Source organism: Ambystoma mexicanum, chromosome 1p (assembly GCF_040938575.1).
Source record: "Ambystoma mexicanum isolate Mex_15411 chromosome 1p, UKY_AmexF1_1, whole genome shotgun sequence".
NCBI classification, from domain to species: Eukaryota; Metazoa; Chordata; class Amphibia; order Caudata; family Ambystomatidae; genus Ambystoma; species Ambystoma mexicanum.
In genome coordinates, this window is record NC_090921.1 from 1,321,665,482 (window position 1) to 1,321,678,526 (window position 13,045).

General features: G+C 43.1%; 1 protein-coding gene across 4 annotated transcripts in view; it reads right to left on the reverse strand.

The window, feature by feature from the left end:
- The window catches only part of LOC138453575 (scavenger receptor cysteine-rich type 1 protein M130-like), a 500,179-nt gene extending 496,339 nt beyond the window's left edge, over positions 1–3,840 (reverse strand). For all 4 annotated transcript variants that reach the window (XM_069606566.1, XM_069606582.1, XM_069606572.1 and 1 more), the window contains exon 1: positions 3,688–3,840. In XM_069606566.1, the coding sequence (XP_069462667.1) occupies positions 3,688–3,712 (25 nt within the window). In that variant the 5' untranslated portion in view covers positions 3,713–3,840. The remainder of the gene's footprint in view (positions 1–3,687) is intronic.
- Positions 3,841–13,045: the final 9,205 nt, after the last annotated feature.

The window sequence follows — 13,045 nt, forward strand, 5'->3', positions numbered from 1 at the left end:
AAATAATTCATATCCCTTTTACCTATTACACAACTGGCTTGAATAAGCTCATTTACGACTTGTCCTAAATTCAGTCATATTATGAGAATAGACACAAAACCACAGCCATTCCAAAGTAGGCACAATACAATTGCCAATATGGCTATTGTAAAACGTATCTTCTCTACTAATGCAATTGTCTCCGGAATCACAGTTCTCCTCTTCAGAGCTTCAAATCCTGGCAGTTAAGGGATTTACAAATGCCATGACAAATATCAAAATATGCTAAACCTTAGTCATTCAGTATTTGCACCCAAGGAACGGCGCTCAGCCAATTAGGTGACTTGAAATTGACACGAGAAAACAAAGCGTACCACCTGCAGTTTCCAGCCAACCGAGGCACTTCCCTGAGTGACGTCATCTTGATTGTGGGAAGGCAATACACCTCCCCCAAAGTCGTTCCCCTCCCTTTCCCCACTGTGTCCCTTCCCAATTACCTGCTGGACCGGAGCTTTGTTCTCCGGTCCCTGCGCTCCTCCCGCCCATGGCCACCATGGAAATGGAAAAGGGAATTTACCTATGGTGGCAGCTATCTTTTTTGTTTTTTTTTAACATCAGTTTGGGCTCACGCTTAGCCCAACTCCCATAAAAAACAAATGAAAATATTTGCACCGCGGGTGAACCCTATGGTACAGATAGCTATCACTCCCTTGTCAGGAGGCGTACATGGCCGGTAATAGCAGACAGCCCTCTCTGAGGCCCTCGCTTCACTGAGCTCGGTCTGGTGGGCCGCTATTGCCCATGTAACCCCCATGACACAGGGGGAATTGCTGTATTATTCCCTTTCTTTTTTTTGACATGTAAGTGCTATTAATTTTATCACCAACATAATAGCTAACTTCCAATTAATGTCAGTTATCTTATATGTAGGAGTCTAAAGGTCTTTCAATTGATCGTCTTAGTATCTTCCAACAAGAACTTGTCTCAGTTTTGAGGTCCAATCTGCTGATGTTGCTTGTTAAAAGTATCCCGATCTCCACTGTACATTAATATTTACATGCAGGAGAAAACCAGCGGATTGGACACCTGTTTACTTATCATTATGCAGCTAAATTCTATATATATAATTCTCTTTGCATATCTGTGCAATGAGGACTGAGAATGTGACCAGCCATCCTTTCACTGAGACCTACAGCTCTTGGAGCAACATAGAGTGGCTCGTGTCACTGCCATTTTATCCTTACATCCAAATTCTGATGATGTCCAAATTCGTGTAATATGGTTCAGTGCTACATACATTTTAATGTTAGGGGGAGTGTTGTGAAAATTTAAATGCGCACCAAGCCAGTATGCATTACGCATATAGTGATTCAAGCATATAACCCTCTTATCACAGGCATCATTTTCAAATGTAAATATCTGCATCCATTCTTATCTTGGTCTTATTCTTATACAACATGCACTTTGATTGTGTATGGCACAGGCTGGAACCATCACTGGTGCTATTTAATCCCTTGTCCCATCTCATAGGGGTATTAGAAAAGAGTACAACAAGAGTGTGCCAAACTCTCCTTCTTAAAATCCTAACTTTCTGTCATAGCATCATTTGGATGTTTATTTTCGAGTGAAGGCTCAGTAAGAGACAGTAAGAATTGATCATTGGACGTACACACTGACACATTTAAAAGTAACAATTTTACAGTGTTATTACAATTAAGAAATGTATGAGGTTTTTACTTTTCAATAGCTGCTTTTGAAAATGAATACCAGCCAAGATATCTGTGTCTTGTCTCTAGTCGCGCAACTGCCAGCGACAGATTGGGTGGCTCTATGAAATATGGGCCTGACCACAAAACTCTCACCTACGTATAAATAGGCATAGATATAGGGAGCGAAGATAGATAGAGTGAGGAGGAGAGAACGAGGGGAAGAGAGAGAGAGAGAGAGAGAGAGAGAGAGAGAGAGAGAGACACACATACATTGAGAAAAAGAGATAGAGAGAGAAAGAGAGAGAAAAAGAGAGAAAAACCGCCAAGAAAATGAGACAGAGGAAAATAGAGCTCGAAAGGCTTATAAAACACCAGGTGCATCAACCTTACACTTTTAAAATTACATTTACTAGTTCATAGCCTGATTTGAATACAGTTTATTGTGATCATTTTACTGCTTATGTTGGAAATGCTGTTACCCCCTGCCCTCACACTTCAGCTTCTAATGACTCCTTTGAAACTAATGAACAAAATCAAAGGGCCCGATTCTTTCTGCCTCACTGTTAATGGAATCTACCCTAGCCCGTCTTGCTGTACATGGAATCTACTCTATCCCTGTTAAGTGTGGTACTGTCCTTGACTGCTATTGTGTTATCTACCAATGGGATTTGACTGTTTCACCCCTCGGGGTCAACACTCCTGAACTTTGAGGTCACTTTAGAACCTGGGGGAAGTTAACAAAAAGTAAATACTAGTTTACCGTTCATTTTAAGGTCAGCAAAGGCACATACATGCCCTGAAGACCGTGTGGTGCAGAAACCTTGATTTGAATGGATCTATATACAGAGAAATGGACAATAAGCGATTGTGTGGCAAACACTCTATAAATAAGAGACTGTCACCTGGCCCATCAACTGCCACTTAAGCTGCTCACGTCAACGCAGAAACTTCAGTTCCTAGTTCAACTGGCTCAAGTAAAAAAAAGATGTGTTTCTTTTCATTTGAATAACATGATTGCTTTGTTCAATTCTCCTATTCTTCTGCATCTTTTGTTGAAGATGACCAATCTTATTGTGTGGCCGTTTCATGCATTGAAAGAAAGGGGGTAACATTGCTTAGTAAGAATAAACAAGGTCTGAAACTTGGTTGTATTGCATGAAGCGCAGTCAATCAGCCGGGGCAGCCTCCTTCTCCACAACATTTGTCTGCAATGGAGGAACGCACAAGGAAAGCATCGGGTGTGGAGGAGACAGGCAAGTTAAGGATCCTCCAGCCTGCCCGTCTATATAAAATTAACAAATGCAATTATGCATACATCTCATAATTGGTATCCAAGGGACAGCATATCGCGGCAGGTCATCCCGCCACTCTGTCTTATTAAGAAGGCCAATCTTAACAACTTCTCACAACTGTGAAATCATGTTACAGATCGACTTTAGAAAATATATTCAAGGGAGGGTAATGGAAAAAACATGGAACCACAGAAGAGGGGAAACTAGCAATTAATAGACAGCCAACTCTTGATTGGATACAACGTCGTGATATCACAATATAGAAAGATGAGATTGTGAGAGCATCAAATATTGAAAACATTGAACTTTTCCAACTGTCCCCAAAGAATGCCAGGTAGATATGCCCTCCCTAGCAAAGGATCTATAACGCTTAACATGACCTATTACACATAAGTACATGAATATGCATCTGCTCACAGCTGAGGGACTTCAGTAAAGTGTGTACTACAATCTACCAAGATTAAACCCAGCAATTCCACATAAGTGGACCACAGAATCATGAGGCTAGATTTCATGCTATGATGGTTATAGTCCATGTATCTTAAGCTTATAAACACTAAGAGGTTAAACCCCTTTTATCCCAGGAAATCGCTCATTCCTGTAGGCTGAATGTAAGCCCGAAAAGCAAGCTACACTTATGCAGCAGTTTCCATGAACGTTCCTCCCAGTTGGACCGGGATGTTAGTAAGTACAACAGGATCACTCACCCAGGAGGCAGAAAAGAATGTCCATTGTTGCCTAGATTTCAGACCGTAATCACGCGTCCATGAATCAATCGGGCACCACCCTCGCCTTCTCGTGCTCTCGCTCTCTGCAAATGTTGTTTCCACGTCAGCCAAAAGTGTCAGGGTCAGGAATTCAGATGACAGATGTACATTTATAGAAAAGGCAGAGGCTGAACTCCTCATGTCTCATGATCAGGAAGTGGCAGAATGAGGAACCTACCCCCTTTCCTCTTTAATGGCTACTTTCACTTGTCTTCCTAAAGTACGTGAGGAATGTAAAAGATAGCTAAAACTGATCTGTCTTATCTCTACATTGTGCCAGAGTTGCACCAGATTGATTCATGCACCTGTGATTACGTCTCAAAGCTAGGCAACAATGGACATTCCTTTCTGCCTCGTGGGTGAGTGATCCTGCTGTACTTAGGTGGATGCAGGACAGAAAGGGCTTACACAAATTAGTGCTGACTCTTCAACCGATAAAATAATAGCAATGTGGTTAGGCTTTCAGTATACCAACCCAAGATATGGATACAAACATGTACGCATACTTAATTCTATTTTATAATAGTTGCATATATTCTGGTCATTCTAAAATGCCATCTGAAATTTACCATTTAGTGGCTCAACAATGCCAGACCTGATGAAAAACCTAATCTGGCAGTTCCTAGCCACGATCAAAAACTCTTCCAACAACGAGAGGGCACTACTAGTGAAGGAATCTTGGTGGATTCACAAATTGAGTACACATATTACGGGTCTCAATGAGGAATTAGTGTGCCCATAATCATCCAGATATATCATGTAGATGTGGGAGGTCCACACACCAACAGAAAAACATAAATAATACTGAGTAATACGGTAAATCCACTAATAGATGGTCTTTACACCAAAGTGGAAGCGCCCCCTATACTTGGTGTAACATAAATACACAATACCTGGAGAGGACAGTCAAAACAGTCTAAACATTAAATAAAATCCAACCATGAGGCCCAGATGTAGGTGAACATGACACAACAAAGATACAGGCTGTTCATTATATGAAACCACTTGGCAATATGACAAAGAATGCCTCCAACAAACAAAAAGGAAAAATGACATACAATAAGACATTAAGAAAGCAGAGCTACTCAGGGATAAATGCACAATCATTGGTAACTTACTGCTTGCCAACGGAAGCATGTAGCATGCATCCAAATGTCACCTTACTGACACTTGAGCCATTTGGTAAACATAGGGGTGCAACCTCCAGCTTAGAAGCTCATGAATTCACCATACAAAATAGTAGAGAAGCGGCGCACGGACAGTAGAAATACTTTTGGAACAAAATAGATTGTCAACGTATAGATGTACATGCAAAGCAGCTTATGCTTCACTCACTACTTTTTGCCACATAATGTGTTATTGATACTCGCGCGGCTCACAAGAATGGCTACACAAAGGAACGGAGCCAAACAACCTGGTCGATAAGGGCTTGCCCAGCAGCGTAGATGCATGTAAACCCACATTGCCAGCCAACAGCAGGAGACGCACTAAGTTTAGGTACCTGCGAATACCAACTGCCCTCCATACCAACCAGAGAGCAGATGAAACTCGACGATGGAAGGAAACACAAGCCGCAAGATTCAAGATAAGATGCTCCCACAAACGATTGTCTCGCATCCGTCAGCACACAACAAAAGACAGCCCGACAAGGAAGTCGAAATAATGCAACACACAGTCATTCTTTCATGATATATCGCAGATTTGATCAAGCTTTGATTGAAGAGAAGTGAAAGCTCTTCCACTCACAATTGAAAAAAATTGAGAACAACGCAGGGAAGAAACTAATATCTGACACGGGAGCAAACGGGGGGAAGCAACAGCTCTGAATGCAAGTAAGTTACCAGAGTAGAGCCCCAGAAATACAAGCTTTCAAGAAAAAAGTGAAGAATTAAAAATGAAGCTATAGAATTCCCAGCACAAACGCTTTTATTTTATAGAGAAGAGACCAAGAAACGCAGCGAACAAATAGGGTGCAATTCGAAAATTGGACCACATGGATTGAGAAAACAGCCGTGAAGAGACAGGTGAGTAAATAAGATGGAAACTCTATGGCCCTAAAAGTTAAGCTTTCTAACACCTTAGGACTAATGTCCTAAATGGTAACACAGTCTCCTTCCATCAGAATTATGATAAATATATAAAAGTATTGCTGTTAATACTACAATCAAGGCATAACTGAGATGATCTAATTTGTTTTCACGGCCCTTATCAACACCTACTTAAACCTTGAAAGTTCAATACACAACGTACAGAAAAGGACGCCCATACCAAAACCCTGACTGAAGGCACATCACAAGTCCATGAAATGCAAAGTCCAGATAGGGGAAGAAGCAATGCACATGGATGTTTGACTATACAATTATAAACAAACAGATCAACGCAGTCAAAAATGGAAACAAAGAAGTAATGCGAGTTTCATGTTATGCAGATAACGGTAACCAAAAACCTAGAAGCATTTGACATATCTAAATGTCAATAATGGAATGGAAGGAGAAAAGAAAGCTATAGATAAGGTTAGGAACTTGGTGATTAACTCAAAACTGTAACCATTGAACCTTTCTCATCAACTAAAATTGTTTTTAATATGGTGTTTAGCCTGCGTTCCAAGGGCTGGAATGGGGGTCAACAGCCCTGCAGCCCAAGTTATCCACCCGAGTGAAGCGAGGGTGGTTAACGAGGGCTCTGGGCCATTCAACCCGATTCCAGCCATTGGTTTCCCTTATATCGGATAGTGTTGTAAACCACTAGTGGCCCGGGGACAAGGGTAAACTCGATCCAGTGTAGTGAAATGGCTACACCGTGGAGATAGAAGAGACGACCTAAGTCCTCCAGTGGGGAGTTGGTGGTCCTACAACAGTATATACATGCAGCCCTCATGGAACTGAAAGCCTTCACAGCTGAGGTTCAGACCTGGATGGTAGTCATCAACAAACGTGTTGCGAAGGTTGAAGACAGAGTAGAGGCAATGGAAAACAACCTGCTGTTGGTGGAAGTCTTGGAAGCCAAAATGGAGGCAAGGATCAAAGAGTTGGGGCACAGAGAGGGAGACAATGAACAAAATTGGTGATATAGAGTACAGAGAATGGAGGAATAACCTTGGGTTGTGGGGGCTCTCTCGGAAAGAGAGTGAATCACCAAAGGACCTGAAGCTGAGGCTGCGACTACTGGTTAAGGAGCTGTTCGAAAGGAGATCCTCTTCGATAGGGTCCACAAAGAAATTGCCTCAGGGTTGGGATGAAGATCAGGGGTTGCCAAGTGCCAATATTTTGTAGACAAGGAGGACATTTGCAGAAGGCCACAGATGTGGGCACTTTTTGAATGGAGGGGGTCTTGATTAAGATATTCCAAGGCCTGTTGTCATACATGCTATATCAGAAGAGGTGATGCAGGCCCTTGACGACATGGCTTAGGTCGGAAGGGATTTGCTATCAATGGGGGTAACCATTTGCTCTTTCCTTTGAGATTCAGGGCAAACAATATGAAGTGAAACAAGGTGAAATGGCTGAGCAACTCCTTCCTGAGCTGCAGGAGACACAGTCTTCACCAATGCAAGAAGGACAACATCATATGCATGAGATTTAAGAAGGCCTTTGCCCAACCTGGACTGCGCAAGAAAGTTTTTGGAGCTAGAAATGTCAGGAAAACGTCAGCGTCTTCCCTGAAGAACCTCAGATGACGTCTATCCACAAATATTGAAGCGATGGAGCTATTGTGGGGTGACGGACTGTGATCCAGGTGGCCCAGTGATGTCTGGACATCTCAATCTTTGAATTGAATTGAATTGATATTTTATTTCTATTGCGCTCGTACACTAGTCTTTTAGAGCACGAACACAAGTGTTTCAGAGCGCGACCACAATCTTGTCTGGTTGTTGAACCCTATGGCTTTGTTGTCATGGTTATAAGAAATTATGAATTTAAGGGTTTAAGCTTGTGGGGGAGAGAGCGTAACGAGAGGGTGGGGTAGAGTGTCTTTATTCCATGCATGTTTGTTGGGCAGGTTTCAGGGTAGGCCTGGAGAGCATGGGATTGTCACAACTAGAGATCTTTACTGGACAATATGGGTGAGCTTGAAGTGGCGACTCTAAATGTGAAAGGGGTAAACTCAATGCATAAAAGATCCCTGCTATGTGAAGCATTTTGCAAGTTGCACCTTACAACCCTTTATATGGAGGAGACACACTTTAAGCAGGGGGAGGAGGCAAGGCTGGTGGCAAAGAAGTGGGCAAGCATTCAGGGCCTCTTAAAAGGAGAAAAAGAAAGGAGGGGTAGGTATTGTCCTAGTGAAATCCCAGCAGATGAAAGAGACCCAAACTAGAAAGGCACTTGGAGGGAGGCTTCGCATGGTCAAGGGGTACTTGGATAACACAGAGCCTCTAATAGCTCTAATATGATGGAGCAATGCATGAGGCGGCTAATGATAGTGAGTGGAAATTTCAATTTGATGCTGGACCCCCAACCTGGGGTGGAAGTCTGGTTGAAGTGATACTCAAAGCGAGCGTAGTAAGGAGAGCAAGTAGTTCTCTCCTTATGGATCACATTTTGACTGACATCTGGAGAACACAATACAACCATCCGGGGGTGTACACTTTTGTCTCGCCTCCACACTGTACATATACATGGAAAGGCTTCACTCTGTTCCCACAGAAACAAATACAATATATAGGACTTACTGTGGTGGAAATGACAGCCTGGTCGGACCTTCACATGGTTGTGACTAAATGGAAATTGGGGAGGCAATGGAAGACCAGGTGTCACTGGTGCTGTAATGATGTTCTCCTTGGGGATTTGCTTTTTTCAGGACTTTCTGGAAAAGGAAATTGGGAGGGTATTTTTTTAGGCTAATGGCACTGGAGAGGTGGCCCTGAGATATGCATAGGATGAACCAAAGGCCACATTTAGGGGGCTTATTATTGCTGAATGAGCCAGGAAGAAAGAGAGAGAGGGGCTTTATGTAGGCGAGATTGAAGTAAGATGCACACTTCTTATGAGCAAAGTTATCCATTCGAGTGGCAGATGCGGAAACTGCTAGGATCTGCATGAGACAAGAGACAGAAGCTAAACTCGCTTCTTTTAACAGATGTTATTCACCAAGCAAAAACATTATAAGAAGGGCGATCGGGTCAGTATTATCTTGGCCAATAGGCTGCGCAAAACAAGCACAGACTGGAAGGTGAAACGGTTCAGAGGTAAGGGAGGTAGATTGAAAAAAGAAATAGAAGGGGTTCCCTGGTGGTTTGCAGAATTCTACTAGGACTAAGGGAGGGGTGCATGAGGCAGAGATCAAGGGATGCATGAGAGGGCTGTCTTTGCCATCGTTAACCACTAATGAAAGGAAAGGACTGGAAGTAAAGTTTATGACTGAGGAGGTACTAAAGGCTATCAGATCAAACCAGGGAAGGCGGCGGGTGAGGATGGTTTTACTTCTGGCTTTTCTAAACAGTTCCAAGACTGTCTAGCCCCCATCTGACTAAAGATTTTAATGCTATTAAGGATAACAGAGATATACCCCCCTCCTTCCTGTCTGCCTTGATAACTGTGATTGCCAAGCGAGGTAAAGACTGGCGCAGTGCTCGGCCTATATTTATACCCAATATTGATGCCAAAGCTGTTTATGCTAATCTTGGCGTCCTATCTGGAGGTCATCCTTACAATGCTGGTCCACCCTGATCAGGCAAGGTTTGTGCAAAATAGTCAGGGTTCAATAACCTCAGGAAGGTGCTGAATTTGCTTGCCTGCTCAGAGGTCGCACAAGGAGGTGTCTGTAGACACCAAAACGGCATTTGACCATGGTCGTTTATGAGAGCAGTCCTTAAAAAAATGGGCATGGGTGCGAAGTGGATAAGATGGATCGGAGTGCTGTATCGATAATGATAATGATGTGTTATTTATAAAGTGCCTTAATCCAAAGCGCTTTACAGAGCACATATTTACATACAATGGCCCTCATTAGGACTCAGGCGCTAAGCCATGGTGCTATCAGCACCATGGTCCATGCCGGAGTCCGCCATGGAGAAAGGGGGAATTATCACCCCATTCCACGGTTGGCGGGGCGGTAATTCCCCCTTTCTCCATGGCCCGTCCCCATTCCCATTTTTGCCCCATAGGGCTCAATGGGAATGGGGAAGGTGGCAATTACGGTACCGCAAATTGCGGTACCGTAATTGCCATGGGGGCCCCTTTGCGGGTCGCTACTTTAAGGGATGGTCCAGACCAGCAGTTCAGGTCGGGAGCCGCAAAGGGACCTCGTAGTAAGGCGTTAAGGGGTTAACGGCGCCGCAGCCTTTTACGGCGCCGTTAACCCCTTAATGCCAGGGTCCTAATGAGGGCCAATATCACCCAACCGAAATTGGTACACATTTATCGACCTCGGAAGGATGAAAGGCTAAGTTGACCTTGCCGGGATTCGAGCCTGCAGATCATGCTCAGATTGCAGCAGCGAGCGCTCAACCCGCTGAGCTATCTTACTGGCTGTATTCAACCTCCACATCCAGGACCTGGTGAATGGGGGGATTCGTCTGTCTTCCTCCTTCTTAGTGAGACTAGACAGGTTAGCCCATTGTCCCCTCTCCTATATGCGCTGGTAATGGAGCCCTTGGGCGCTGAATGTGAGTGGTGAACGTGGGAACCAGTGCATAAAAGTGAGGGGAATGTAATACAAGTGGAGTCTGTTTGCTGACACACAGGAATCGATTCCATATTTGCTACAGGGATTATCTATTTGCGGGAGGCTGTATGGGTTCAAAATAAACCTGGTAAATCAGTGGCCTTTCCACCAGGGTTGCTACATGCCAAAGATCTAGAATATTTTAGAGGCCTGCCGTTTGTGTTCTGGGATGAAAAGTTCAGATACCTGGCGAAAGAGGTTCCAAAGGTTCTGAGTAGCTTATTTGAGGAGAGTTTCCTTCCCCTCTGGGTTAACCGCACGTCAGATAAATACACATGGGGGAGAATGAAATTATCTTGGATGGCCATATTGAATAACAGGAAAATTACCATACTCCATAAGTCATTATTTTTATTCCAAAATGTTGCCCAAGGTAGCTCGCCTTTCTTTTACTTTGGAAGTGAAGAAAGCTTTGCTGATTTATTTATTTATTTATTTATTTATTTATTTATTTATTTATGTTTCTCAGGGTGGGAGCTAAATCCAGGGTTGCTTACAGTAAATTTGTTTTACCCAGGGATGACAGTGGGGTGGGATTCCCCAACATTTTATTATATTATGATGCAGCATAATTACAGGTACTGGTGGATCATCTTGACCTATGCACAACCAAGCAATGGGTAGGACTGGAAAACGCAATTCTGGCACTCGTATCTTTGAATGAGTGGCTGTGGGTCCTGCAGCACAGAATCCCTAGAAGGGCTATTGACCACCCTGTCCTGAGAGTACTATAGACTATTTGGAGGGAGGGGAGTGCTACCCACTGACTCACATCATCGCCCTCACTGCTGCGTTGCTTTTAGGAACCCCAATTGAGGGACCTTATTGATGAGCGAGTCACCTTTCAATTCTGGTATATTGTATGTACCTGTTGGACAAATCCAATGGCAACATAATTATAATGGTACTTTTATAGCGCACTTAATACCAGAAATTGGTTTCTGAGCGCGGGGTCAGGATTCAGACCTGTGTTGCGCTGCGTTGTCTTGCTTCCAAGAGGAACACATTGCTCCTGAGCTATCCCCGTCACCTATAGAAGAACTATAGCTATCATTCTTTGACTAACATGTGAGGTAGCCCCACAGTCTGGTAAACTGCAATATGACGACCGGCTGTGGTCTATAATGGGCCTTGCTCTGTGTGACCTGGGAGGGGGGTTTATACGATGGGCGTTATAGTGGGAGGGAAATGGATACTGTTTCGGAATGTATGTTTCTGCTTTTTTAAAGTGTCCAGATCGCCCTTTAAACCTGTAATAAACTTCAATTTTGAAAAAAGCTTCCACTAACAATATGCAAGTGGGAATTTCAATCGCTATTGCCCCTAATATTAGTTCAATATGGAACATGATTCGTGTTTATTACCTGCGGGAATATATACACTATAGATGATTGAGGGATGTGTCCGGGCTGGATTAACTTCTTATGAGCAGTAGTTTAAGCACATATTATTCTAAAGGTTTAGTGGAGATGGCTTTATGGCCATGATGGCCAGGGCACATTTCAGGAGCCCAATTTGGCCTTTGATGGCTGCAGCAGAGTATAAAATGAAATGAAGACTAATATCTAAGCTCCTCTGTGTCTCTTGATTGCAAATTATATCTGCAGATACATACAGACCATCAAACTCAAGTTGTCTACATGTTTTGGAAACCCCACGTTCCATCTTAGAATGGGATTTGCTTCAAGATATGTAGAACTATATAGTTGTAGAGCGATGCCTAAGATTTATGTTTAGGGGAGATCTAATGTTATCTAATGTTGAACCTCGCCAGTTGTCACAATGAGGTTAGTTACCTCCCTACAGGTCCTTTTGGGTAGGTTATGTATTATTAGTTTATACATAATTGTTCTACTTGTCCATATGTGCTAGTTATCCAAATTTAAATAATGCTCAACCTTACTTTCTTCTTTGTGGACCACACACTATCTATTGCCAGCTCCCTAAAGATATCTATATGCGGAAAAAAAATGTTTCAATCTTTGTTGGCTATGAATGAATTTAAGGAATATTATAGGAATTCATTCTGGAACTCTCCCTCTGCTCGCGGTTAATCCATATGAGCTATCTTGAAACAAGAGATGACAAGGGTCTCATTCTTTCAGAATAAATGAATTGGACAAGAACTTAAAACTTTGTTCCCTGTCTATTTCACTTTATTTATTTGCTGATTCTGGTGAAATCGTGCCCATGTTCACTGGCTTCTTTCCTTGGTCCCTGGATTCATGATTGGCATCGAGGGATCAGCTGCTTGGCATAAAATAGGAAATCCCTACCTCAATGGTGGCAGTATGATTCCTCAAATGTTTGGATTAGCGTTTGAGATGAGGTAGCTCTGACTGAGGATTGAGTGAGACATTGGTGATGTTCCGCTTACCAGGGAGGGTGTTTTGCCTCTTAGGTGTAGCTACCATTACTTCATGCATCCCTTCATCAGAGATATCAATTTTAATTTGCTGTGGTGTTTCTTTTGTTATTCTCCTCGTGAATTAGCAGAGTCTTTGTGGCTTCAGCAAATGTCTTCCCTGCTGAAAGTTTGGATAAAATCTAATGTTGGAAGAGCAGCTAAAAAGGAAGAGTGGCCAAGAGAAGTCCCTGCAGTGAGGCTGGGCATGCAGGGCTGCTGGAGGAG